At 44.0% G+C, this 25400-nt stretch overlaps 1 protein-coding gene across 1 annotated transcript in view; it reads left to right on the forward strand.

Moving 5' to 3' along the window:
• The window catches only part of MTHFD1L (methylenetetrahydrofolate dehydrogenase (NADP+ dependent) 1 like), a 183848-nt gene that overhangs the window by 50705 nt on the left and 107743 nt on the right, over window positions 1-25400 (forward strand). The window contains exons 12-17 of the mRNA XM_084777825.1: window positions 9828-9964; window positions 11873-11919; window positions 13273-13380; window positions 14347-14421; window positions 16795-16897; window positions 23593-23669. Coding sequence (XP_084633951.1) covers window positions 9828-9964; window positions 11873-11919; window positions 13273-13380; window positions 14347-14421; window positions 16795-16897; window positions 23593-23669 — 547 coding nt within the window. The remainder of the gene's footprint in view (window positions 1-9827; window positions 9965-11872; window positions 11920-13272; window positions 13381-14346; window positions 14422-16794; window positions 16898-23592; window positions 23670-25400) is intronic.

Below are 25400 nucleotides of genomic sequence, written 5' to 3' on the forward strand. Positions count from 1 at the left end.
AAGGAGCATGCTGTTTCATAGTCTACTTAAATATAATATTTTAAGATATGTTGTGAAACATACACTCCCTTGTTAGTGTCCTTGATAGTTAGTTCATTTCCATATGTGGGCCTTATAAAACCCTCACTATATTTTAAACTAAGGTTGGGCCATTTCAGTTGTGTTGACTATTATATGGAAAGCAAACTGGTACTTTTTGTGAAAAGGGGAGGATTTTTGTTATTTCCTTTTAAAAAAATATCTTTGCTAGCTGAATTAGACGATCAGATTTGAACTATGTATTTGTTGTGACATTAAGGAACATCAAGAGACATATCAATTCTTGTGTAGTCTTGTAATTTTGGGTGATTGACTGTTGCATATGATAGGTAGGTGGGTAAGGTGGATAGATAGATAGGCAGACAGACAGACGGTAGACAGACAGACAGACAGACAGACAGATAGATAATGGTGAGGTTTGAGGCACAAAATCTATTCATTAGATAGAGATATTTCTTAGCTGTGGGCTTGACTCCCAGTTAACAGAGTTACTTGGTTATCCGTGTGACCGCTTTCTGCTTTCTTTTTGTTGGCTGTTGTCCTGGTTGGGTTTGGGGATTTTTGTCAGATTAACACAAGCTAGAGCCGTCTGAGAAATGAGCTCATCTGAGAAAATGTCTCCATCACATTGGCCTGTAGGCGAGTGTAAAAGTAACTTTTATTCTCTTGGTTCAATTGTTGTCTGAAAGCCTAACTGCCTCCTTCCGGTAATCTAGGCCTAGTCCTGGAAGTTTCCAGTCTCCATGCCATCTAACTTAGGCCTAGGATGTTTTCAGCCTCTGACACTTCCTGCTTAGTAAGCTCATACTTTCTTGTTTTTTTCTGAGCTCTGGCCTGGCTGGTTCAACTCAGCTGTTCTTGCTCAGGCTCCTCTCCCAGCTGACTTACTCAATCTGGCTTCTCTCTCGACTCAGAATTGCTCTGCTTGGCCTCAAACTAACTCAGCAATCTGCTCTAATCTTCTGGCTTCTTCTTGTTTTTTTGGCTTATTCCATCTTCACTTGAGTTCCTCTCTATAACCCATTTATTACTGTCCTGGTAAAACTGTGTCCTCACTCTGTAAAACTGCCTCTTAAATAGCTTCCTCTTCCTCTCTCTTCTTCTAAGAGTTGGGCATATCCAAGTCTGTCAAATCTTCCCTGATTTGTCACCTTATCTGCCACTCAGTTTAGGCATCACTTTCAAATATGGGTGCTTCCTTCTCCAAACTAACTTTACCTTCATTTGGGATTAAAGGCATGTGCCACCATTTCTGGGCCTAGGCTTTTTTTGATACTTGCTCTATTCCAGGCTGGCCTTGAACTCAGATACGTTGCCTCTGCCTCCTGGATTAAAGGTATGTTGGGCCTGGCAGTGGTGGCACACGCCTTTAATCCCAGCACTCAGGAGGCAGAGGCAGGCAGATCTCTGTGAGTTCAAGACCAGCCTGGTCTACAGGACAAGTTCCTGGACAGCCAGAGCTACACAGAAAGATCCTGTCTTGAAAAACAAAAAACAAAACAAAACAAAACAAAAAAGGAGTGTTTGTATTCCTGCCAGATGACACAGACCTAAAAGGATGTGATCTCCTGCCAGAACAGCCATGTTCTGAATTAACATCCCTCAACAGGCAAGCCTGTGGGGCATCTTCATGATGCATGATTGATGGGGGAGGGTCTAGCCCACTCTACATACTGCTGCCTCTGAGCCCTGCCGTCCTAGACTGCATAACAAGCAGGGTGAGGAAGCCAGTAGGCAGCATTTCCCCAAGGTCTTTGGTTCATTTCCTGTCTTCAGGCTCCTGCCTTGAGTCTCTGCCCTGCTTCCTCAGTGTTAGAGTTTGACCTGAAAGCTACAAGAGAAAGTAACCCTTTCCTCCCCAAATTGCTTTGGTCATGGTGTGTTATCGTAGCAATAGAAAGCAAACTAAAACAGTCAGAAAAACAGCAACAGTCTCATTATAAGAATTTTTTTTTAAAATACTGAAAGTAAACAAGAGAATAAAATTCCACCTCCCAGAGGAAACAGTTCCTCAGGTCAGGATGGCCTCCACACTGATAAGTCCTCCCTGAAATGAGGTCTTACTATATATGTACACAGTGGCACTCTTCTGACCGTGAGCCAGCACACGTTACTGTTTTCATGGCCATGTGACAAGCATTCCATGGTTTGTATCCGAGTTTCCCAAATGCACGATACACATTTTTCCAGTGCCTCCAGCTCCCTGTTCCCAGTGGAGAACAGGTGTTAATGATGACTCACCCATTACTCATATAGAGTGTGTATAATCCTTCCAGTGCAGGGGTTCTCAACCTGTGGGTCGAAGACCCTTTGGGGCTTGAATGACCCTTTCATGGGGTCACCTAATACCACTGGAAAATACCAATTTACATTTATACAGTTAACAGTTATAAAGTAACAACAAAAATAATTTTATGCTTGGGGTTACCACACCATGGGGACCTGTTTGAAAGGGTCGCAGTGTTAGGGAGGTTGAGAACCACTGTTATAGTATACTGAGGCAGGAAAATGGCTTGACAGAACGAACGAGATGGCTCACAGTTGATTTCTCTACTGATGGGCCTTTCCACTGTTTCCATGGTTGGGGGGTCACTGTAAGCTGTGTTAAAACACACAACCTTGGGCATCCATATTTGTGCATCTTCTTAGGAAGATTCTCTAGAGGGAAAATAAGTTACAGTGAGCTTTTATTATCTGCCAGAGGATTGGTTCCAGGCTCCTGAGGGCACCAAAATCTAAAGTTCAAGCCTCTCTTATAAAATGTCATAGTGCTTGTATATAATTTGCACATAAGCTTTTATAAACATTGACCCATTGCTAAGTCGCTAACAGCACTTAATACAGTGCAAGGGCTATGCAAGTTATTTATTATACTATCTCGTTTATGGAATAAGACAAATAAGTCTGTACCAATTCAATGCATATTTTCTTTTCTTTTCCAAATTGGTGTAGCGCCTCCATTGTCTGTGGCTTAAATGTTGCCCCTCGGGCTGCCAGCATTTGTCCTCCCCAGGTCCCTTTCTACTTTGAGAGCCCAACCCTTATATTCCTATACCTGAGTTTAGAGACTTTGGTCCTACCTGCAGGTATCCTATAGGCCTGACCACTGAACGGAGTAGCAAGCAGGAAGGGCATGGTCATTCCTCCCTCCTGTGTCTGAGACTAGATCAGCTTCTAGCCAAGGTTGCTTTTCGGCAAGTGCGCTTGAGGCAAGTTGGCAGTGAGTAAGCACACTGAGATATTTAAAAGCATCTTAGAGCCAAGAAAGGTGGTACAATACCTGCACTTGAGGTAGATTGGGCTCCCTAAAGAAATGCACACTCCCTTTTTTAAAAAAAATGTATCTGATACATGGATTTGTTTCCTTTCTCTGGGCTTTGGTAGCCTTGGTGGGGTTTCCTGGTTTTTCTCACTGTGGTTCACTGAAGATTCGGGACAGGAGCTCTTGCCCAGCATGTGTGAGGTCTCCGGCACCTTCAGGATGAGATCCAAGGATCTCAGGAGAAATGTGCTATTTGATAATAAAGGAAGATTCATGAAGCATTTTTTCCTCATGAAGTGGCTGTGATGTACTCCGTCTGGAGCTTGTCCATTCTAGAGATAAAGCCCAGATCTAGACATGGTCCTGCCTTGAGCCAAGAGCAGAGCTGACATGTCTTAAACGAAAGCTATGATGATACTGTTATCAAGGTCCCATCGTGGGAGTTAAACCGTTAAGGCCTGGCCGCTGGCCACATGCTAGATCCAGCTTCTTACGTCTGAAGTCATGTCACCAAATGTGGTAGTTCCAAAAAAGAAAGAAAGCAAGTAAAGAAAAAGAGGGTAACAGTAAAGGATTTTTCAATGCATAGCCATCAGAAATTAATTCAGTATAAAACACATAATATACATGGCATGTCTTTGGCAGTGCACGTTCTTGCTTTATCATGAGTCTTGAATGTACAACATTTGCACTTTGCACTGGGCGTGCCATCACGCCACACAACGCCAATTAAAATCCTGAAAATTGTGAGCTCTCAGACTCACATTTTTAGCTGTGCAAACAAAATTTAATGTTCTGATAGAAATACACTGGCTTAATTATGGAGAATGAAGACTTTTGATATTTAATATTTTTCCAACATTTTTAGCATATAAAAACCAAGTTAGTATATCTTTTGGTTGCATTGTGTTTGTGTGTTTGAGTTTTAAAATTGCTACTTGAGATGCTAACTTGAGTTTCATTTTTTTAAAAAAAAAAATCATTAGATTTTTGGGATTAAAACTGAATTTCCATCAATTTCTACAATAGCCCTAAATATACTGCTGCCATCTTTATGATATATTTATGCAAAGCAGCATTTGATCATTGATGATTATAAATCAAAATGACTTTCAGCTCTGAAAAATATTGATGCTGCTTTGTGTCCTGTAGTATTAAATATTCATCCAAAATTTAATTCTTATATAAAAAACATTGCACATCCATCTTAGTATGCAAATTCACTTACTTTTCCTTTTTAATAAAGAGCAAAATTATATATGCCGAAGAACTGAATTTTCACCTTATGATTTATTATCAATTAATATTTGAATTGCATACCTATTTTGTATACATGAGATCACACAAAAATTTCTTAGATTAAAGAATTCACAAATGAAAAAAGAATTCAGAAGCCCTGTATTAAGCAGGGCATGGTGGTTCACATTTTAATCCCAGTACTCAGGAGGCAGAGGCAGGCGGATCTCTGAGTTCAGAGCCAGCCTGGTCTATAGAGTGAGTCCAGGAAAGCCAGAGCTACACAGAGAAATCCTGTCTTTAAAAAAACAAAAACAAAAACGAAGGAACAGAAGCCCATGCGTGAGAGTGCTGGCCAGCATGGCTGATTGCTCATTCACACCCACCCTTACTCAGCTAAAGTTGTGCCCCACTAGGCCGTTGCTGACATGGCTGAGCTGGAACTAGCATACCATGTTGTAAATGCAAATGCAAATTGAACTCAAGTCCTTAAGAACAGATTAAACAGCAGAAGAACTGTTGTTCTTTTTTCAAGACTGTGTGTTAAGACCTTTCAGTTCACAGAAACACTTGAAGCCACAAATAAAGGGGCTTTCCTTTTTCCTATATTCAAAACCACACAACAAAGCAAAAAAAACACCCATTAAGGTGATACTGTTGAGCTCTGAGCACATCCATAGCAGAAAGCTACACTGTATTCTGCATGAACACACACAAACTCAAGGCCCAGGTGAGACACACGCCGTTAATCCTAGCACTTGAAAGACAGATGCAGGTGGAGTGTAAGTTTAAGGCCAGCCTGCTCTACACACACAGCGAGCTCCAGGCCAGCCAGGGCTGCGTAGTGAGATCCTGTCTCAATTAATTCACTAACTCTCCTTCAAATACATTACATGATATGTTTGTCAATATGTTAAGTAGTTTTGGCAGCTGGATGACTGACATCAGACACAATTGAAATCTAAAAGTAGAAGCTAAATTTGGCATAAAAGTCACTTCCCTATTTTTACTTTTTAGTCAGATAAAAAGCCAGAGGGAAATGATATTATCAACCATTCCATGTGCTGTTTCAACTTTTTAAAAAATATAAATGACCCCTCAATTTAAAGGATTATTCTTTTGTTTTGAAAAGTCTTTTTATTCATAAAATAATATTGACTTATTGCATAAAATTGAAGCATAAAGAAAAGTCAGAAGGAAACAAGCTTTCTCATTACTCAACAATGTTAATCTTTTTCTATTCTCTCCCAGGATTTTAGCCTTATACCCATCCTGTTTATATTTAAAGAGCAAGCGATAAATAACATTTGTGTCCTGCCTTTTTCTCTGAACTCTATAACATAAATATTCTCCCATACTTTAAAGAACTCAGATACCCAAGAAATTTTTTTCAAAAAAACCCTAAATCGACTTACATTCAATATTGTACATTTGAATCAAGTGTAAATATGAGTCATGCATATCAACAGTGGAGTGAACATAGGACACAGTGGGGGCCTTTTTAAAAATTCTATTGTTAATAGCACAAATGCAGAACAGATTTTTTAAAACTATTTTTTAAGCCATTCTTCAGACTGTAGGATTTCATCTTCCTTGGGAATCATCTGTCCCTCATCAGCAACACATCGCACGCTATTGACACCTACACATGGCTGTGTTTGCTTTGCCTGGCAAAACGAAAAGTATTGGGAATTGCCCGGGGAAAATATGCCAGAAGATTCTTAGATCTTTAGTGGCTCTTGAGTTTTACATATTTTCCCAGTTACACTAGTGAAGAGGAATTTCGTGTGAGGACTTGACATGGGTGCAGCTGCAGACTTTTTTGACTGTGCCCTGGGCCCTGTAGAAGATTCTAGAATTTCTGTGACTTCATTGGACAGAGCAGTTTTTAAAAGTCCAAGCTGCTCTGTGAATATAAACCGAACTTCACACTGGAGGAAAATAAAGATCTCCTTATGTCCATTTTTGTTTTCAGAGTGCCAAATACCTGATTTAAATGTCTTTCTTTAGTGTTTCACTCCATTAGTTTGTTTCAACTTGGAAATAACAGTACTTGGTCGTAAGAGTTTCCCTTTGTACCTTAAGTAGCCATCTGAACATCAGTGAGGTTGTACTAATGGCAGAGCAGGACGCTGATCATTAGGAGAAGCCAGTACCAACAGGGCCTTTGAACCCTTCACCTCTCTCAGCTGTAATAGAAAACATAACCAAATGGTCTGTCACGTTTATTGTTAGATAGTAAAGGCTTTTAAAACCCTTCAAATAATAAAGATGCCTGGGGTGAATGATATATATTTATAGCTGTTTGTACATGTAGCTTTGGAGTTCATGGTCAGGCCGGGCATGATGGCTGGTGCCCATGATCCTGTTGGACAAAGTTCGGTTTTCAGTGTGCTTCAGACCTTTACCTCTCATCTCTGGGTAAGAAATCCCTTTGGCTTTTAAATAAACCTCTTTCCAATCATCACCGAATAGCTTGGTTAATCTCTACTGCCATTAGCAGCAAACAGTACTTACCTAAGAAAAGGCTTCGTGGTACTGTCAGATGTTTTTGGATCCTGTGTGTGCTGGACAGGTGACAGCAGTGCAGGAAGTGTGAGCAATTGTCCTCACCTTTGCAACGGACATGTCAGAGTTCTTATTATAATGCCTTTCTGAAAAGTCATAAAAATCACATGATAAATGTTGTAGATTAGTCCTGGCAACAGAAACTTGGAGACTTGGAGAAAACCTCACAGTCCCATTTCCATAGCAAACAGGCCTCGTAGACGCAGGGAAGGAAACTTAGCTTGGAAGTCGCTCCTTTCGAAACAGAACTTGACGCCTGGGGATCTGAGCTAAGGATATGGGGAAAGAATTAAACCAAATTTTGATATCAAATACAGAGATGGGGGCAAAATAAAGTTTTATTGTAGCTCTCCTTTTATTGCTTCCAATAAATACTTCCTACTTTGTGATTTTCCTGTATTGTGTTCGTTGGCAGCAAGCTCGGCAGTCCTGTGTTTCCAATTAAGACTTGGCTGGCTGGCTGAGGCTTGAGGTCATCACTGGGCGTGTCTCCCTCAGCCCTGCCAGCGTATCCTTGGGAGAGAAAATGCAATCTTCTGTGTGACTAAAGCACAGCTCTGGTCCCTTACAGCGTCTTTACAGGCTTCTACTACACGGTGACCCTGTGGGCTCCTCAATGCTTTTACTCATGTTGTATCTACAAGGGTATGACGGCCAACTCGGAGCCTCGAGTGACAGTTGCCACTTTGACTTCGGTCAATGCTGCACTGTTTAGACAGTTGAGGAGGGGGCTGATGAGCTTGGTTCCTGTGACCTTTTCCTGAGCGTTTCCGGTTTAGTTCATCAAGTAGTATCCAATTGGTTCATCAGAAGCCCCTGCAGTCTAGTAGTCAGCAGTAGCCTCTTTCCCAGCTCCATCACACCCTGCTTCCTTCTCCACGTTTCTGTCTTTGACCCCTTTTGGTCTCCCCTGCCTCTTCCTTAAAGGAAAACATACCCATGGCGCTGTCCTGATCTTTGGTTTTACTGAGCTTATTTTCCCTAGGTGCTCGTGCCCATTCGGTGCTTTGAACTGCCGCTGACTGTGAGCTGCGGTTTCCATCTCTAGGAAGAGCCCACTGAGGCAGATGAAAGCAGAGAGCGCATGCCTTGTCTTAGCTCGCTCTGCATTTCACCTGGGTGCTATTTCTCTGGTAGTCATGTCCCAGCTTAGATGTTAGGTCTGGAGGAAGCTTTCCTTGATGTGGCAAAGACAGTGAACCCTCCTTTCCCATGCTCTTAGTACAGTGCCTGCCCTGTTTTCCCATCTTAGTGTTTATCTCAGTTGCTATAATCACTGGGTTATCTGTATCTCCCATCAGTTACAAGTCCTGGGAGGGAGACACATAGTCTGACATGACCGTCTTTGTGTTCCAGGGTCTAACCCGGTCCCTGACTCATGATAGTACTGAATAAATATTTACTGTACAAGTGACTGATCACATCAGAGGGGTGGGTGTTCTGAGTCCCTGGGGACAAAGATGTGTCTGAAGGCACGCCTTCCTCCTTGTGATAACATCACCAGCCATTTTCTAGGTTGGGAGACTCTGCCGTTAGATTTGTTGAGGCCGGGTTTCCTGGACACCCTGGCTCACACCATTTAACTAGTAAAAAATGAGGTCATAAGCACTGAAGAGAAATTTAAAGAATTTTAGTGGGGGTTAAAGTACGCTGCAGAAGAGGGCTGTGGGACCTTACTTGGGAATGAAATATCATAAGCACAGCAATATTGTGACTGTGCAAAGATATGCCTTTGTGTAGTATCCTGGAAAATGGCTGCTCCAGGCAAGGGGCTTCCTCCTGGGTATGCAGTGGAACTCTAGCATTCGCATAGGAAAAGAACAGCCAAGCATGTCCAAACTTTTGACATCAAGACACAATGTTGTCTTGCAACATTTATAGTTGCAAAACATGTAATTTAGTCCAACTAACCAAAAAAAGAAAGTTGTTTTGTTTTGGGTTTTGTTGTTGTTGTTGTTATTGAAATCCTTAGTGTTTTAAGTAACTTTACAGTTTTGTGTTAGGCCACATGTGTGGCTATTCTAAGGTTTGTGCAGCTCATAGCCCAATATTGCGCCTCCTAGGTTGTAGGCAGTAAAGGATCCCAGTGTCTCCTTTGGAACAAGAGGCGTAACTATAAGACCTGTGCCTTTAAATATCACCTGGCGATAATGAGCTTGTGTCACCCTGTTGAATATGGTGGGGACCAGGCCTGGGCACAAGCATCTCGGAAGGTATGGGCCAGTGGGGACTTGGGCATCCCTTCTAATCCCAAGAATCCGGCCCTGCCTTGCTTACTCAGCCACCTTTGAGCAAGGCCCTCTGCCCACTCTGTCCCCCAAATAAAGAGCTCTTGACAGCAAAAGCCAAGACAGCCCCAACAGACACCACATCAGCCTGGTGATTCCAACTATTTTCAATGCCTTGCTTGGTGCCACTCCCTAAAATGAATATTCTCAATGCTGCCACCTAGCACCTCTCCTTTTTGGTCATGTAGCTTTTTGTTTTGTTTTGTTTTTGGTTTTGTTTTTGTACCTCTGACATTAGCTTACAGGTGGCCTGTGTGCTATGCCTGGGAACAATCCAACAAACCGTAGCAAGTATGCTGGGGAGAAGGGGTGGGGGTGGGGGTGCGCTTTGCTCACTGCCTATGTCCTCAGATTTGAATCTGAAATCCCAGCTTGGTTTTACTAAGGTTGTCTCGGAAATCCAATTAAATTTGTCCTCCTTTTCCCCAAATCAGGATCACTCCCACCCCGCTCGGAGAAGGGAAGAGCACCGTCACCATCGGCCTGGTGCAGGCACTGACTGCACACCTGAACGTCAACTCCTTTGCCTGCCTGAGGCAGCCTTCCCAGGGACCCACTTTTGGAGTGAAAGGTACTTTCCTTAGCAACTAAGCTAGTTTTCAGAGCAAAATTGGGGTTTGGGGGGAGGGGGAGGAACGGGGAATAAAAGTTCAGGCTCAACATAAAGCAGGGGAGATGGAGTTAAATGCTTGCCAAAGAGCTGGCTGTTCCATCCTCTGCACCCCCTGAGCACTCAGGACATAGCAGTCACCCCAAGTTGAACCTCCTAGTGCATAAAGGCAGGCAGAGGTTGCTGCTGGAGAAGGGGGGTGGGGCCTTCTGTGAAGCCCCAGGAAACTGGTCCCTTGTCACCATTGCTCGGGCCTCCGGTCTCCAACAGCATCTTCTATATCAACCCCACCTCCTTCGCCAAGCGATTTTGAAACCCTGCCCGTCGTATCAGTGTTTTATCATCCCAGCCACAATGAGAGGTCTCTTCCTGTACACATATGAGCTCTTTAGGTCAGGCCCCAAGTTGCAGCTTGAAGGAGGAGTTGTATGGGAGCCAGGGAGCTCTGGAGATGCAACAACTGGCTGCGCGCAGACAGAGCCGTGAGGAAATTCCTCTCTGGCTTAGCTGGGCTGATGTCTGGCTCCTTCCCCTTCATTACTCCTACTCTGCTGATTTATCATTAAGTCACCCCTCGGCCCTCACTGCTGCAATTACTGTGTGTTCTTGGCAGCTTGCGGTTTTTAACTGTATTTTATTTATATCGCTGTTACAAATATTAATAATTCCTCACTCATTAAAAGTACCGATCCCTCCTGGAGGGCCCTGAATTATGGGGCAGATTGAACGTGAGACTTAGAGCCGAGGGGCTTGTGGATTTACTCCTGGCTGTGTGTCACCTCTGCAAGGGCTATAGCCAGCCTTTAATGTCCCTGAGCCACATCTGTAAGGGTACCAGGAGCATCTGCTCTTGGGAGACTCTACTGGGATAACATGGAAAGAACAGGGCGTGTTGTAAAATGATGTACACTTGTGAGAGGCAAGTGTCTTCAGTAGAATAACTACTGCAGTCTTTGTCTGAGGTGAATTTACGGGTGATGGGTTTTTGTTTTTGTTTTTGTGGTTTGGCTTTTCTCATGCTGAGGATAAAACCCACAGCTTGAGAATGGCAGGCAACACTGGGCCACCCCCCCCCCATCTCTGCCCCATGGGCGGTGGTTTGGGGTCTCTCTGAGGGATGGTCTCACCGTGCCAACCAGGATGGCCTCAGGTGTGCAGTGGTCCTCTGGATTCTGCCTCCTTGAGTGCTCTACCAAGGAGCACTCGGACCTTGCAGGTGGTTTCATGTTTTATTTTATGTATGATCTATATGAAGCATTGCTACAGAGACCCTAAAATGAATGAATACAGTGATATCATATCCTGACATGTGTTTTATAGTACTGACATTTGCTATATTGTATTTACCTTTGGGGCTGTTTGTTGTTTCCTTTCAGACGTTTTGTTTATGTGGTGCTAGGAACTAAACTTAAAGCCTCCTGCCTACTAGGCCACTACTCTACCACTGAACAGCCCTTCTCTCTCTCTCTCTCTCTCTCTCTCTCTCTCTCTCTCTCTCTCTCTCTCTCTCTCTCTCTTTAAAGCAGAATCTTGCTAAGCTGCCCACACTAGCCTTGCACTCACTCTGTGGCCCAGCAACCCGCTCTGTGTAATCCATGATGTTCCTGCCATCTTCTTTAGTAGCTGTGATTATAGGCCTGGGTCAACAGACACAGGGCTTTAATCTTTCTTTTTTAAACAAAGAAGCAGAGGGCTGAAAATGCCATGGTTGGATAGAGCATTCTCTTTTTGTTTCATTTCTGTTCTGTGTGGACGGAATCTCTGGGCCTTGACAGGTCTTCCTGTGGGTGTGAGCGGCGCCCTCAGGTCTGTGTCTATCCTGTAACTGAGCTTGGGGACTCACCTCACTGTACTTTCTGTGTCGTCCAGGAGGAGCTGCAGGTGGTGGATATGCTCAGGTCATCCCCATGGAGGAGGTAAGGCCATGAGATACCCCCGTGAATACCTCACACTGGTGGCAACAAACAGATATGTGTGTGCTACTCGATGTGAATAAAATTCTTGTTCCACTAACATATATTTTTTTTTCCTATAGCAAATGGATGCTAACCTAGCCCTGGGTTGGAATGTTTTATAAATAAATTATTTGTGTGCTTGCAAGCATACGTGTGTGCGTGCGAGCATGAGTGAGTGAGTGTGTGCGCGTGTGTGAGTGTGTGTGTGTGTGTGTGTGTGTGTGTGTGTGTGTGTGTGTGCGCGCGCGCACGTGTATTATACTGTCTCCCTGAGTTCCAAGAGGATTCTGTATTCCCAAGCCCATTTTAGATGAGACACTGTCGTCCTAGGTCCCATCAATCACTTCTTAGATGACCAAATTCAGAAAGAGGTGGGCCATTCGTTCTTTCAAGCGAGGCCAAAAGAAAAACCATCTCAGGGAAACTGGGCAAAAAGAGTTGATGGTGTTCACTCTTATTTTTCCAAGAACTCTTCCTTTTTCTCTCTTCCCTCCCATGCCTCGCCAAGACTTGTTTCCCTCACCCTGCTCTCTGCCCTGAGGATAAAAAAAAAAAAACAGCTTTGCCTGGTCAGGGGCCATGTAGTGTCACTAAACATGACCAGAATGCAGGGCTAGGGCAGGCAGACTTGGCAAGCTAAGTCAGAGGAGCAGGCAGAAGCCAGCCTTCCATTCATAGCCAAGGATGAGGTTTGACTTAAGGTGTCATACTCAGCCACTGAAGAGTCTTGACAGGAGAGTGACAGGGTCACCCTGGGTCTTGTGTAGTATTAATGATTTCAGTCATAAAAACAAAATATAGGATGGAATTTTCCACTTGTGCCTTCACGTGACTACTCAAAATGTCAGAGATTTTTAGAGCTCTTCGGACCTCCCATTTGGAGGTTAACGATGTGACACCTTGAAGGCGTGTAACAGCCAGTAAGCTGGCTCAGCAGCTAAACGCACAAACCGAGAGCCCAAATAAAGATGGAAGGCGAAAGCCAATCCCACAAGGTTGTCCTCTGACCTCCACACGCATGCTCCCTCCACCGTATACACACATGATAATAAGTAAAACTTGAGTGAGCTCATTTTAGAAACTGTCAGGCCCATCAGAGTGCGTCGTCTTTAATCTGAGGATGGAAGAATCAGAGACTCCTTATGAGTTCTTTATGTCAGTTGGAAGGCCTTGACCTTGGTTTTCTGATCCAAGGCCGTCTTGTCTCAGGATAAAGACAGATAATTAGCATACTGTTCTGTGGATACGGGCGGTATCCTTGAAAACTGTCTAGGCCATTCGATACAAATGGAAAGATGTGGCGTTTCTTTCTAGTTCAACCTTCACCTGACTGGAGACATCCACGCCATCACTGCCGCCAATAACTTGCTGGCCGCAGCCATCGACACCAGGATCTTGCATGAGAGCACGCAAACGGACAAGGTGAGACGGCTCCTGGTTAGCCATCTTGGGGCTTTTCAATCCTGAGTCCTGGGTGACTTCATGAAAGACTTTTTTTTAGAGGCCATCAGCTTGCTGAGATTGTATTCAAAATTTGGTGAGTTTAACCCATCACCTCACTTCCAGGGGGAGGAGAGCTTCCCTTTAGTCAGATTCTCACTTTAGTCTTCATTTTAATCTGATTCTCACGTTGGCTGATGATCACTGCAGGGCAGTCGGGAGAACTGTGGTGCACTTGCTGACTAGGCCAAATATTGAGACAACTTATTTTCCGTTTGAAAGATAATTAGTACATCATTTGTTTTCACTGTGGTCATAGATACATCGGTCCATCCGAAAGGGGATTGAACGTGAGTGGTTCTTGTTTAGTTTGGTGTTTACCCCTCACCCCCAGGGGTGGGGCCTTCCAGTACAGACTTTGTGCTTGTTGTACGAGAGCTGTAGCATTGAGCTACAGCCACGGGCAGCCATTTGTAAGACCGAAATTGCCCACAGCAGTCATGGACCCTGAAAGAACTCAGAGGCCCTTTCTAGCTTCACGTGCGTCAAATCCCAAGAACCAACTCACACCTGAAAGTGACAGAGATCTGGGTCTTAATTCCTCACAGGCGTAGTTGAGAGAGGTAACTTCCTGCAATGGTTTGCCATGAGGGTCCTGACTTTTTCAATTATAATCTAGCGTATCTTTCAGACAAAATTCAGATAACTATTTGATGAGTTGTAAGGGCATAGACCAGGTATATTTATGCAAATTCTTTGTAATGTGCATCATGTCCACCTTACTAGGCTTTATTAAAATGACAGACTTTAAGTCTAGATGGTTTTTTATCAGCCCTCAAATATTAATAGAGCCTGTTTGGTTACAAATGTCATGACCTTTGTCCGTTGGTGAGTTTTCGAGGCTCGTGCCTACGCCTGAAGCTCATCATGGGGGTTACTTCTTCTTAGGCTCTCTACAATCGCCTGGTTCCCTCAGTGAATGGCGTCAGAGAATTTTCAGAAATTCAACTTTCTCGCCTGAAGGTGAGTTTCCAGTTAATAAAGGGTTTGGTTTGGGCTGGTTGGCATGGGGAGGTTGGGGGGGGTTGTTCTGTATTTTTAAGAAAAAAATATTCAACCAGGCGTGGTGGCAGGCACACCCCTGTAATCCCAGCACTTGGGGAAGCAAAGGCAGGCAGATCTCTGTGAGTTTGACGGTAACCTGGTCTACAGAGCCAGTCCAGAACAGCCAAAGGCTACACAGAGAACCACTGTCTTAAAAAAAATAAAAACAATATTCTAGAAACTTGACTTGATTTGGGTTTTCATATTCTCCTTTGGTTATTAAACTAATCAGCGGTTCTCAGCCTTCCTAATGCTGTGACCGTTTAATGCAGCTCCTCATGTTGTAAAGACCCCCAACCATGAAATTATTTTGTTGCTACTTCATAACTGTAATTTTGCTACAGTTATAAATCATAATATAAATATCTGATATATGACATCCACCAAAGGGGTCAGGACCCACAGGTTGAGAACCACTAGTCTAACTAATATTAGCTCAGAATATCATACAGAGTGAAATCTGTAGATAAATCCCTACATCAGAGCGCCATGGAAATGATAATTCACTTTTTTTTAAAGGTCATATGGTTAAAAAATTCTATTTTGTTTTACTTATTTTGTATATATGTGTGGAGGTCAGAGGATGGCTTACAGAAGTCAGTTCTCTGCATTTGGGTTAACTCACTCAGTATGATCATTTCTAGTTCATCCATTTGTTCAAAAATTTTGGGATTTCCTTATTTTTAATAGCTGAGTAGTATTCCATAATGTAAATGTACCACAGTTTCTTCATCCATTCTTCAACTGAGGGGCATTTAGGCTATTTCCAGGTATTTGACCACCTCCCCTTGGTGGGGAGGCCTGGTGGCACTCAAAGAAAGAATAAGCAGGCTACCAAGATGAGACTTGATAGCCTATGACCATAAAGTGGGGGAGGAGGTCCTCCTTGGTCATAGACCTAGGGGAGGGGAATAGGGTGAAAGCGGGAGAAATAGAAGGATACAAATGATGAGATAACAATTGAGATGTAATCTGAATAAATAAATAAAAAAAGAAACCTCAAAAAATTAAATTAAATTTAAAAAAAAAAGTCAGTTCTTTCTTTCCTTCAGGTATTTGTCCATTGAGCTATCTCCATGGCTTAAAGAATCTACTTTTGTTGTTGGTGGTGGTGGTTTGGTTTGGTTTTGTTTTTGTTTTTTTGAGACAGGGTTTCTCTGTATAGCCTTGGCTGTCCTGGACTCACTTTGTAGACCAGGCTGGCCTCAAACTCACAGTACTCTGATGGCCTCTGCCTCCCAAGTGCTGGGATTAAAGGAGTATGCCACCGTGCACCCCGCTACTAAGAATCTACTTTTTTTCTGGCTCCGTTTCTTCACACGTGAGGTGCGAGAGCTGCTTTGCTTACCTAAAGCTCCCTAGTTAAGGCAAATGTTTTCTTGTGTGTAGAGAAAAAAGAAGAAAAAAATCACCTTTACAGTACAATTTATAACCAATAATTTTATTTATTTGTTTTTTGTTTTGTTTTTTGAGACAGAGTTTCTCTGTGTAGCTCTGGGTATCCTATAACTTGCTTTATAGACCAGGCTTTCCTCAAACTCAGAGATGTGCCTGCCTCTGTCGACAGTGATGAATGCTGGGACTAAAGGCATGTGCCACTACCGCCTGGCTGGCATTAGATATATTTTTGAAACAGTTTTGTTGGATATTGTCTTTACCAAATCAAATCCATTAAAGCTTTGTGTTGTTTTGGCTTTATTTGTTTATTTTTTGAGATGCAGTTTCATGTAGCTCAGCCTTAAACTCCTGATCTGCCCACCTCTGCCTCCCAAGTGCTGGCATTGCATGAGTGTACCACTATACCCAATATAAAATGTTCAGTTCGTTTTTTTTAAGTGAAGTAGAAATGCACTCCTTTGAAACTTCGGCACACACTTCACTTGATGTGTGCATGTGAAAAGACCAATGAAGTGAAGCATCAGTGGTGACAACAGGTCACACACCTGCTGAGCTCAGTATGCAGGGCCACCAGCAGCACCTGCCACACAAGCAGCCCCAGGCCGCTGTGTTCACTGTGTGCTGCTGATGACTTGGCCCCATTTTCAGATCATCATTTTAGGGTATTCTCAGATCCCCTGACTGTCTTCCACTTGTCAAAAACATTTGCTAATATGATTTCACCTAACCCACAGTTCACTCCGGGCTTTGTTTTTTTTTTTGTTGTTTGTTTGTTTGTTTTGTTTTGTTTCCCCAAGGACTTTACTAATTATGGGATAACACACCACAAGAGATAATTCTGTTTGGGTCTTGTTTGGTTTTCTTGTTCTTATGGCATTTCTCCCCAATTATTAGAAACTGGGGATAAATAAGACCAATCCAAGTACACTCACAGAGGAGGAAGTGAGGAAGTTCGCCCGCCTCAACATCGACCCGTCCACCATCACATGGCAAAGAGGTAGGTGCTAGAGAAACCAGACAGCATACAGGGCCAGACTGGAGAGTGTGTTTGAACCCTAGCTCCTAAGTTCACTTCATACACACTCAACCTGACATTCATAAAGGCAATCTGTAAAATCTACAGTCTTACAGCTGCCCGTCCCGGCTTCGTAATCTCACCATGTGTTTCCATTGCTGCTCTTCCCTGCCACCTCTCTCTGGCTAAAACCCTATTCACTCCCTTCTTTTCCAAATGGCTGGGGATGGGCTGTGGTGGGAGCTCAGAGGGAGGGGGCTCGTCTGGCACGTGCAGGGCTCAACACCACAAGCAACACAACCTTCTCCAAATGTGTAAGGAAAATTTTCTCTTCCTCTTCCCATTTAAAGAATGTTTTTAAGGCAATGTCTCTTTGTCATGGTGAGTTCTCTTCCTCCAAGCCTACTTTGTTCCTCCCTTTTTCAAAAAGAAATATATTTTATATTATTCCTTATTTACTTGTCACATTCAAGATCTCAATTGGGAGGGGGGAAAAGGAAAGAATTGGGGCTAAAGCCTACATTCTTTTTTTGTTGTTGTTGTCTTATGTTTTGCTTACATGTATGTGTATATGCCATATATGCACAGTGCCCATGAACAACAGAAGAAGACAACAGATCTCCTGGAATTGGATTTAAAGGTGGTTGTGAGCTACCATGTGGGTGCTGAGACCTGAACCTGGGTCCTCTTAATAAAGTGCCTCGTTCTCCCTCCACACTCCCTGACTCCCTCTCAGCCACAACGTCCCTTCCTTTTCCTCACTGTCAGTCAGTCACTTTGGTGGAATAGTAAGCAAAGGACTGACTATGGAATTCGGCCTGGAGAGTGGCCACCACCCTGCTTGGCTATATGGTCTTAAACAAGGGGACTTCCCTGGGCTCTGGAGCCTTAAGTACGCTCATGGAGTTGATGGTGTCTGTACTTTACAGAGATGTGGCAGTCACACCCGATGAGCTGTACGGGACACAGAAATGATGGGCGTGGCATATATTCCTGTGCTGACTGTCACAGACCTGTCCGCCATTCTCCCACTTCTCTCCTCTTTCAGAGTATACTTAACCAATGCCTGAGTTATCAGTTACCTTCTAGCACATTCTCCTGTTTGCATTTCCATTTCTCAGTTCAGTAGGTTCCTGATGCAGAGATACCGGCCTGTTCCTTCCTCAGTCAGCAGGCGCAGGAGCTCCCATCCTTGGCTGACAAATCATCTTTAGACTGTTAGGACTACTGGTACCTAGCTTCTGTCTTCTCTCCACAAGGGGCCTGCTTCATCCTCTTGCCAGCCTTTTCTTCGCCATGGCCAAACCTGGCCCATCTATCTCCTTTCTAGGCTAGTCTTCCTCCCAGATTGAGCCAGCCTCCCACCCTTCCTGAACTGTTTTCCCAGTAGCCCATTGAGCCACGCCAGTAAGAACTGAGTGTCTCCCAACAGGCCTTGCAGCCAAGAGACAATGGCCAGGCAACTTAGGTAAACCACTTCCTCAGTTTCCTCATCTGTATAGCGTAGCCCTTATCCTTAACAACGGAGGCCAGCAGTGCTTCAAACTTCAGAGGGTTGGTGACTTGGGGAGCTAGCGCAATAATGGCAGCCAGGTCTAATCAAAGCTCATCTGTTGTATTCACATCGCCCATGCGTAGCCTGAAGGATATTTTAGAGATATTTTAAATAACTTTGTACGTGGAGCTGTTTCGGGCTGCAGGGTTTTTCACTAACAGCATTATGTTAACACCCAAAGTCTTTTGGATTTTTGGCTGCTGAAACTGGAGTAACACCAGCCTCCCTCCGGGGAGGCTCTGCTGAAATGTGAACGCACGCAAACTCAGACGCGCCTCCCTAGCGACCCTCGGAGGCTAACACCTGGGTTATGGCGTTTCTCTGCGGTCTTTGGCTCCTAAGATTAAGTTAAAAATCTCCTTGAGCACTCTCACAAGGACGCACTTTTTTATTTTAAAACAAATAATACGATTGTAAAGATTTTGTCAAAGTGTGTCAAAAATATTGAGCAATATTTCACAAAGCTGGCTGTGCTAATCACAGTTTTGGTGCGCCTGAGGTTTCTGTACAGCTCTCTTACCATATGTGTGTCTATGGATTTTGCTTCCTGCCTGACTCAGTCACCTCCTAAGCATGGTCTGCTTTGTTGGTTCTTTCTTAGGATGGATTTTTCACTTAACTTGTTATTTTTCGTGGTTCTAGAGGTTAAACTACAGCCTTTGGCATACAGAGCATATACTTCACCTTCAAGCTGCATCCCCAGCACCCAGAGTGGTCATTTTAAATGACTCTAGAATGTTCCTCTGGGGGTGAGCCATGACTTGTACATGCTACAAGTCTAAAATAGATCAACAAACAACATGAATATTTCCAGCATTTTGCTGGGGGCATTTTCAAATATATTTTTTAAACTAGAAAGATCCATTATTAAAATGCCATTATTTGCAAAATGTGTAGTCAACTTTTCAAAGACAGCTCTGAGCTCATGTTACTCTGTAAATTCTTTTACGGGTCCTTTTTGGTAAGAAAATAATTAGGCTGTGGAAATTAGTGTACTTTCAACTGTTTGAAGTGAAAGAGAAACTTCAGACCAACTGGCATCCTCGCACATCCGAACTTGGGCCCCAACCTCAGGAATCATGGAATGTCACCTCCTCGGTGAGGACCAGCATGCCATTGGATTCTCTTCGAGAACTCAGGAAGGATTGGAATGCTCTGTGGTTACAAATCAATTTTAATGGAAGTGACAACTTCAAAAGCTATCCCAGAAAAAATACGGACTTGTATTACTGTTTGGGATGCTAAGGAGAGGCAAATCTTATTGCTGAGGACAAGCCACCTGGGCCACAGGAATTCAGGCTGAAATGTGATAAGTAGTTTGGTTCCGATTAGGGACTTAGTATGAGAATGAGGACTTTTCGTAGAGGAACCAAATACATTTTTAAAAAAGATTTATTTTATTATTATGTATACAGTGCCCTGCCTGCATGTACACCTGCAGGCCAGAAGAAGGCGTCAGATCACATTACAGATGGTTGTGAGCCACCATGTGATTGCTGGGACTTGAACTCAGGACCTCTGGAGGAACAGTCAGTGCCCTTAACCTCTGAGCCAATCTCTCCAGCCCCGAACCAAAGACATTTATAAGTACAGTTTCCTGGCTTTGACTGAGAACAAGTATAAACTGGATAATGAGACTAGAGCTTAAAATACTGGACTAATCCAGGAACATGTCACAGGCGCAGGAGGGAAAGACCGGTCTCCAGGCACATATTATCCTTTAAGGGCCAGGAAATAGGCTTTGCAACATTGAGTACCCCAAAGCCCCTGCCCCTTAGCGAGCCCAACTCCGCAGAAACTCACAGACCTGCCTTCTCCTACACATGTCCATCTCCCGTCACAGGCTGAGCCCACGCGCCCTGCCCGCTGTCAGTCCCTAGGTATCATATCTCTGCGTCCCTACACTAGCACAGTGCCACGAAGGGATAAGGATGCCGCGTCTTCTGCAGAAACCAAATAATGGGCCTGCTCTGGGGTAGTGCCTGGACCTGCCCCCCAGATCTTGCCTGGCACTGGATACCTGTAGGATCAGGAAGGCTCTGTCTTAATGGTTATTTTAAAATTGTCTTACAGTTAGTTTTTTTTCTCTCTTAACGAAGATAGCACCCAAATAATCAAGACTGGACTTTTATATTTATTTAGTAACAAGCTTTATGGCACAAAATTGAGCATATTAATCTATTTTAACCCTCTAAGCTAATCTGTGTACCTTACAGCTGAAATCCCTAAAACGCTTGTATTTTATGGCTTTCTCTGCTCCAGTTGCTCTCTCCTGATTTCTCCTTGACCTCTCCTCCTGGCTGAATCCTCATTTCCTCTCTCGCCTCTGCTCAGCCATTGCCTATTAAGCTTCTTTATTGGCATATCAGAGAACAATTGGGATTGATGTTTACACAACCCTGAGACAGGAAATCCTCACAACAAGAATTTGCACACAATTGCAACCGGATATGGGGGCCCAGAAATCAGCATTTGAATTTTTACACAGTACACAATAGCATTATACTGACCTCTGTGGGTGTTCCTCCAGCCATTGCTAACATTATAGCACTAAAGAGACTGAGTAGAACAAGTTAAAAGTCAACCAGCCCACCCACCCACCCCATCCACACACACACACCCCACACCCCCACGCACACACTCCCACACCCCACCCCTTCACACACACACACCCCGCACACCCACCCCCATACACACACACACCCCCTGCCCCTGAGCCCCACAGCCTTCTGTTCATGCTGGTGTTCTGTTGCTCTCTGCATCTCATGCGAGGAAGTGCCAGGAGTCAGGCACTGATGCCTGTGTACCTCCATGACCCTTCCCAGCCTGCACAGGGCTGAATACAGAAAAAGCCCTCAGAACCTGCTCCCGGAAGGAAGGAATTAGCATGTAGCATTATGCCACCTTTAGCTCTGTCTCTAAATGCCAGCTGTGTGCTCCTGCTGCTTTCTAAGGGCTTCAGCCACAGCTGCGTCTTGTGGGTTGGGATTGAACTTGCACGGCTCTTGTTGTATGTCGTCGGTGCTGGATTCATACAGCCCCTTCCCCCGTGTGGAGGAATCCTGGTAGGTCACAACGCTCTACTGAGGCATTGTGAAAGGCACAGTGGCCTTTGAGTGATGCTACAGTTTGATCTAAACTTTTTTTTTCTTATCTTCCCTTTGTGGAACTAAAATTTGAGTGGTCTGCTACTGACTTAAAATAGATGTGATCGTGAGGTGATGCCAGTCTCCAGGCAAGAGTACTACATAGCAAAAAAGGAGATGGTTTTGTTTCATGTTACTGTGTGCCTAGCATCTCAGGAGTGAAAGCAGTAGTCAGTAACAGTATTGATGCAGCCCTTTAACCTTGCAGGTATTCTGTTTCTGTCTTTAAAAATAACAGTGGGGGGGGGGGGGCTAGAGTGATGGCGCAGCAGTTAGGAGCACCAGTTGCTCTTCCAGAGGACCCAGCTTTAATTCTCAGCACTGACATGCAGATCACAGCTATTTGTAACTCTAGTTCTTGTGGATCCAACACATGTAACCGAAGCACCAATGCACATGAAGTTAAGTAAACTTAAGAACTTTATTTTTGGCTGGAGACATGGCTCAGTGGTTAAGAGCACAGTCTGCTCTTCCAGAGGTCCTGAGTTCAATTCCCAGCAACCACATGGTGGCTCACAACCATCTATTGTGAGACCTGGTGCCCTCTTCTGGTATGCAGCTGTTCATGCAGGCAGAGCACTATATACATAATAAATCTTTAAGAAAAATTTTAAGTAGAAGTTTAGATGACTATGAGTGAGTGAAAGAGAGAGGGGCGGGGAACATGCGGTGGGGGGAGGAGGAGAGGCGGGGGATGCAGGCTTCAGGTCTCCAAGTACATAATCTCTGTTTCTGTTTTCACTGGTGACATATATGGCAGCAACATTTAGTAACTTGGACCTCAGTTGTCACTCTAGACAGCACTGCTGTGTTTAAGTCACAAAGATGAGCGAAGTATCTATTCTTCTGCCTTTGTTTCTTGGCATTATAAGTTTGGTTTTTCTAAGCCAAATAGTTTTTACAGACAAAAGTCTAAACCAATGCAATTCACACAATGAAGAGTTGCACCCAGCCAGGAGGCAGAGGCAGGTGGAGCTCTGTAAATTCGAGACCAGCCAGGTCTTGTCGAGACCAGGACAAGAAAGGCTACAGAGAAATCCTGTCTTGAAAAAACCAAAAAGAGTTGCATCTGATCTAATCACAGTCAGTCTCCTCCTACATTGTTGTCTTTCCTTTGGCTACCATGTTAACCATGTACTATTGTACAACAGCTAGCACTAACTACATTCACTAAGATTGCTCAGTCAACATTGTACCCAAAACTCATTATCCTGTATAGAAGCTCTCAGCAGTAGATCCCGAACCTTCCTAATGGTGGAACCCTTTAATACAGTTCCTTGTGTTGCCAGTGATCCCCAACCATAAAATTACTTTTGTTGCTACTTCATAGCTGCAACTTGGTTACTGTTACAAATTGTAATGTGGATACCTGATATAGGACCCCTAAGGGGTAGAGACCCACAGGTTGAGAACCACTGCCCTGGACCCATGAAGCAGTAACAGCCCTCTGCTGCTGGCCCAGCTGCTCTGTTTTCTGTGTCTGTGGATCCATCCGGGAGGGAGAGCCATACAGCATTTGGCTGTGTAGTGTTACATTGTGAGTCAGTCCATTCATCTGCTGGTGGAAACTTTGTGTCTACTTTCCAGCCATTATGAATAGAGCTGCTCTGAGTATGAGCGCATGCACATCTGTTCAGGATTTTTTTTTTGGTAACACATAGTAGAATTACTGGGCCATTTGGCTTTTGTATGTATGAGAAACTGAGCTGACTCCTCCCTGTGACTTTGGTGTCAATGTATAATACACTTTCCGAACTCTTCTTGTCCTTGCTGTCTAACCAAAAGCACCTCGCCCTAGCCCACCATTTCCTGGCACGCTGTCATTAAGACACTTACCACTAGAGTCTATTCTTTTTTTCTTGCGTATTTGATTTTTCAAGTGAAGCCAGACCTTGGCTCTTGCTTTCTGCTCCTTCTTCAGCATCTCCCAGCATCTCCCATATTTTTGCTTGACTCAATTACCTGTTCTCTTTCAGTATTGGACACCAATGACCGATTTCTGAGAAAAATAACTATCGGCCAGGGAAGCACCGAGAAAGGCTATTCCCGGCAGGTAGGTGGCGCCATCTTCCTGGAAGTGTCTTACTTTACCTTGGTTTCCACAGTTCTGCTTTTGCTTCTGGTCCCTGGCCCTGTGCTGGTGGCTCTCTCTCTCTCGGGGTTGGTGTCCAGTTCCTCTTCTCATGTAGGGCTGGAGAGTACCACGGTTGATCTGGGAGTGACAGCATCGGGAGGCAGGAAGGCCCCAGTGTCCTTTTCTGTGTGTTTATGGCTCTGTTTTTGGGTAGACTCGCTGGGCAAAGTCCCATAATACAACAACTGTATGATGATGGGAAAGTAAAAGTTTCATAAACCAAAGGACAAGCACCCACTTATTAGGTTTAATAGCATGAAGAGTTCTTCAAAGGATAATAGCTTATTACTCAAAAGCAGACAATGGGGGGAGGGTAATTATGAATGCTACCTTCCATTTAATGGGTCTCTAATGTGGGATAGCAGCACTTAGGAAATATAAATTCATTCCATAATATTTTAGCCAGACACAACAGCCCTCTGATTTTTTTAAAATAGTAAACTCTTTCCTTGGAAAGTTTTTAATTTACGGGCCTTGCATTAAATTTTTATTAGTGGAAAAAAAAGTAACTTTTATGGTAATAGCCATTTCTCAAACCAAATAGATTTTTAGGTACTTTTGATATATTTTGAGTTAAAAAGTGGGGTGCTCAATGGGTAAAACACTTGCTGCAGAAGCATGAGGACCAGAATTTGGGTGCCCGTGCCCCTATTTATGTTGCCTGGGCATGGTGGCCCACTTGTAGCCCAAGCTCTCAGGTAATGAAGATGAGATACTCGGGGCCAGTTAGCTATAATTGATAAGCTCTGGGTTCAAGAGAGAGAGACCCTGCCTCACTGTATAAGATGAAGCATGATCAAGGAAGACACTCTTTGTTGACGTCACACACGTACACATACATCCACATTCATGAGGGAAAGAAAGAGAAGGAGAGAGAGAGAGAGAACGAGAGAACTAAATGTGGGGCTTGGATCAAGAAGCTTGACTAAGCCCATATACCACCCTTGTTGCCCCAAACCCTGGAATTTTCAACATACAAACATTTCATATAACTAGTATTATCCACGCTAGAAAGCCATAATCATTCCCGAAGAGTTTGGGTGTGGGTGGGGGGTGGGAATTTGATTAATGGAGAGGACAACCTAGAATATAGAGAAAGGACCTCTAAAATCACAGGTGAGTCCTAGCTATCAGTTCAGGAGAAACCAGCCACCCTTCGGGGTCAGTGGTTGGGGACGACCCCTGCAAACTGGCCATACCTGGCCATGGCCTATACACATGTGTAACTCAGCCTGGGGACCTGAGTGGGATCTCAAGGGTAGGGACAGGGTCACTGCACAACCCACAGGGAACCATTCAAAACAGATTATGGGAATCTGCCATGCCCCTTGCCTGGCAGGTAAAGTGTCTCATTTAAAGAAAACCAGCACATAGTGACCCTGTTTTGAAGAGAACACAGTCTTTTGACATTTGTGTGTTAAGCACTTAAAGGGTAGCGATGGGCCCAGGAATGGCTCCACTGAAGGAACCAACAGCAGTTCACCCCACCTTGGGGATATGGGCACACAAGTTAGACTTGTCTGTCATTGCGTCCTCAGATATATGAGAGGTGACCTCAAGCCAGCAGTCAGCTCACATGGAAAGAAATATATAACATGAAAACTGACCACGTCCTGGGAGGAGGAGCTTACCTACCCAAGGAAACGAAAT

This window comes from Acomys minous (assembly GCF_964271855.1).
Source record: "Acomys minous genome assembly, chromosome: 3".
Taxonomy (NCBI): Eukaryota; Metazoa; Chordata; class Mammalia; order Rodentia; family Muridae; genus Acomys; species Acomys minous.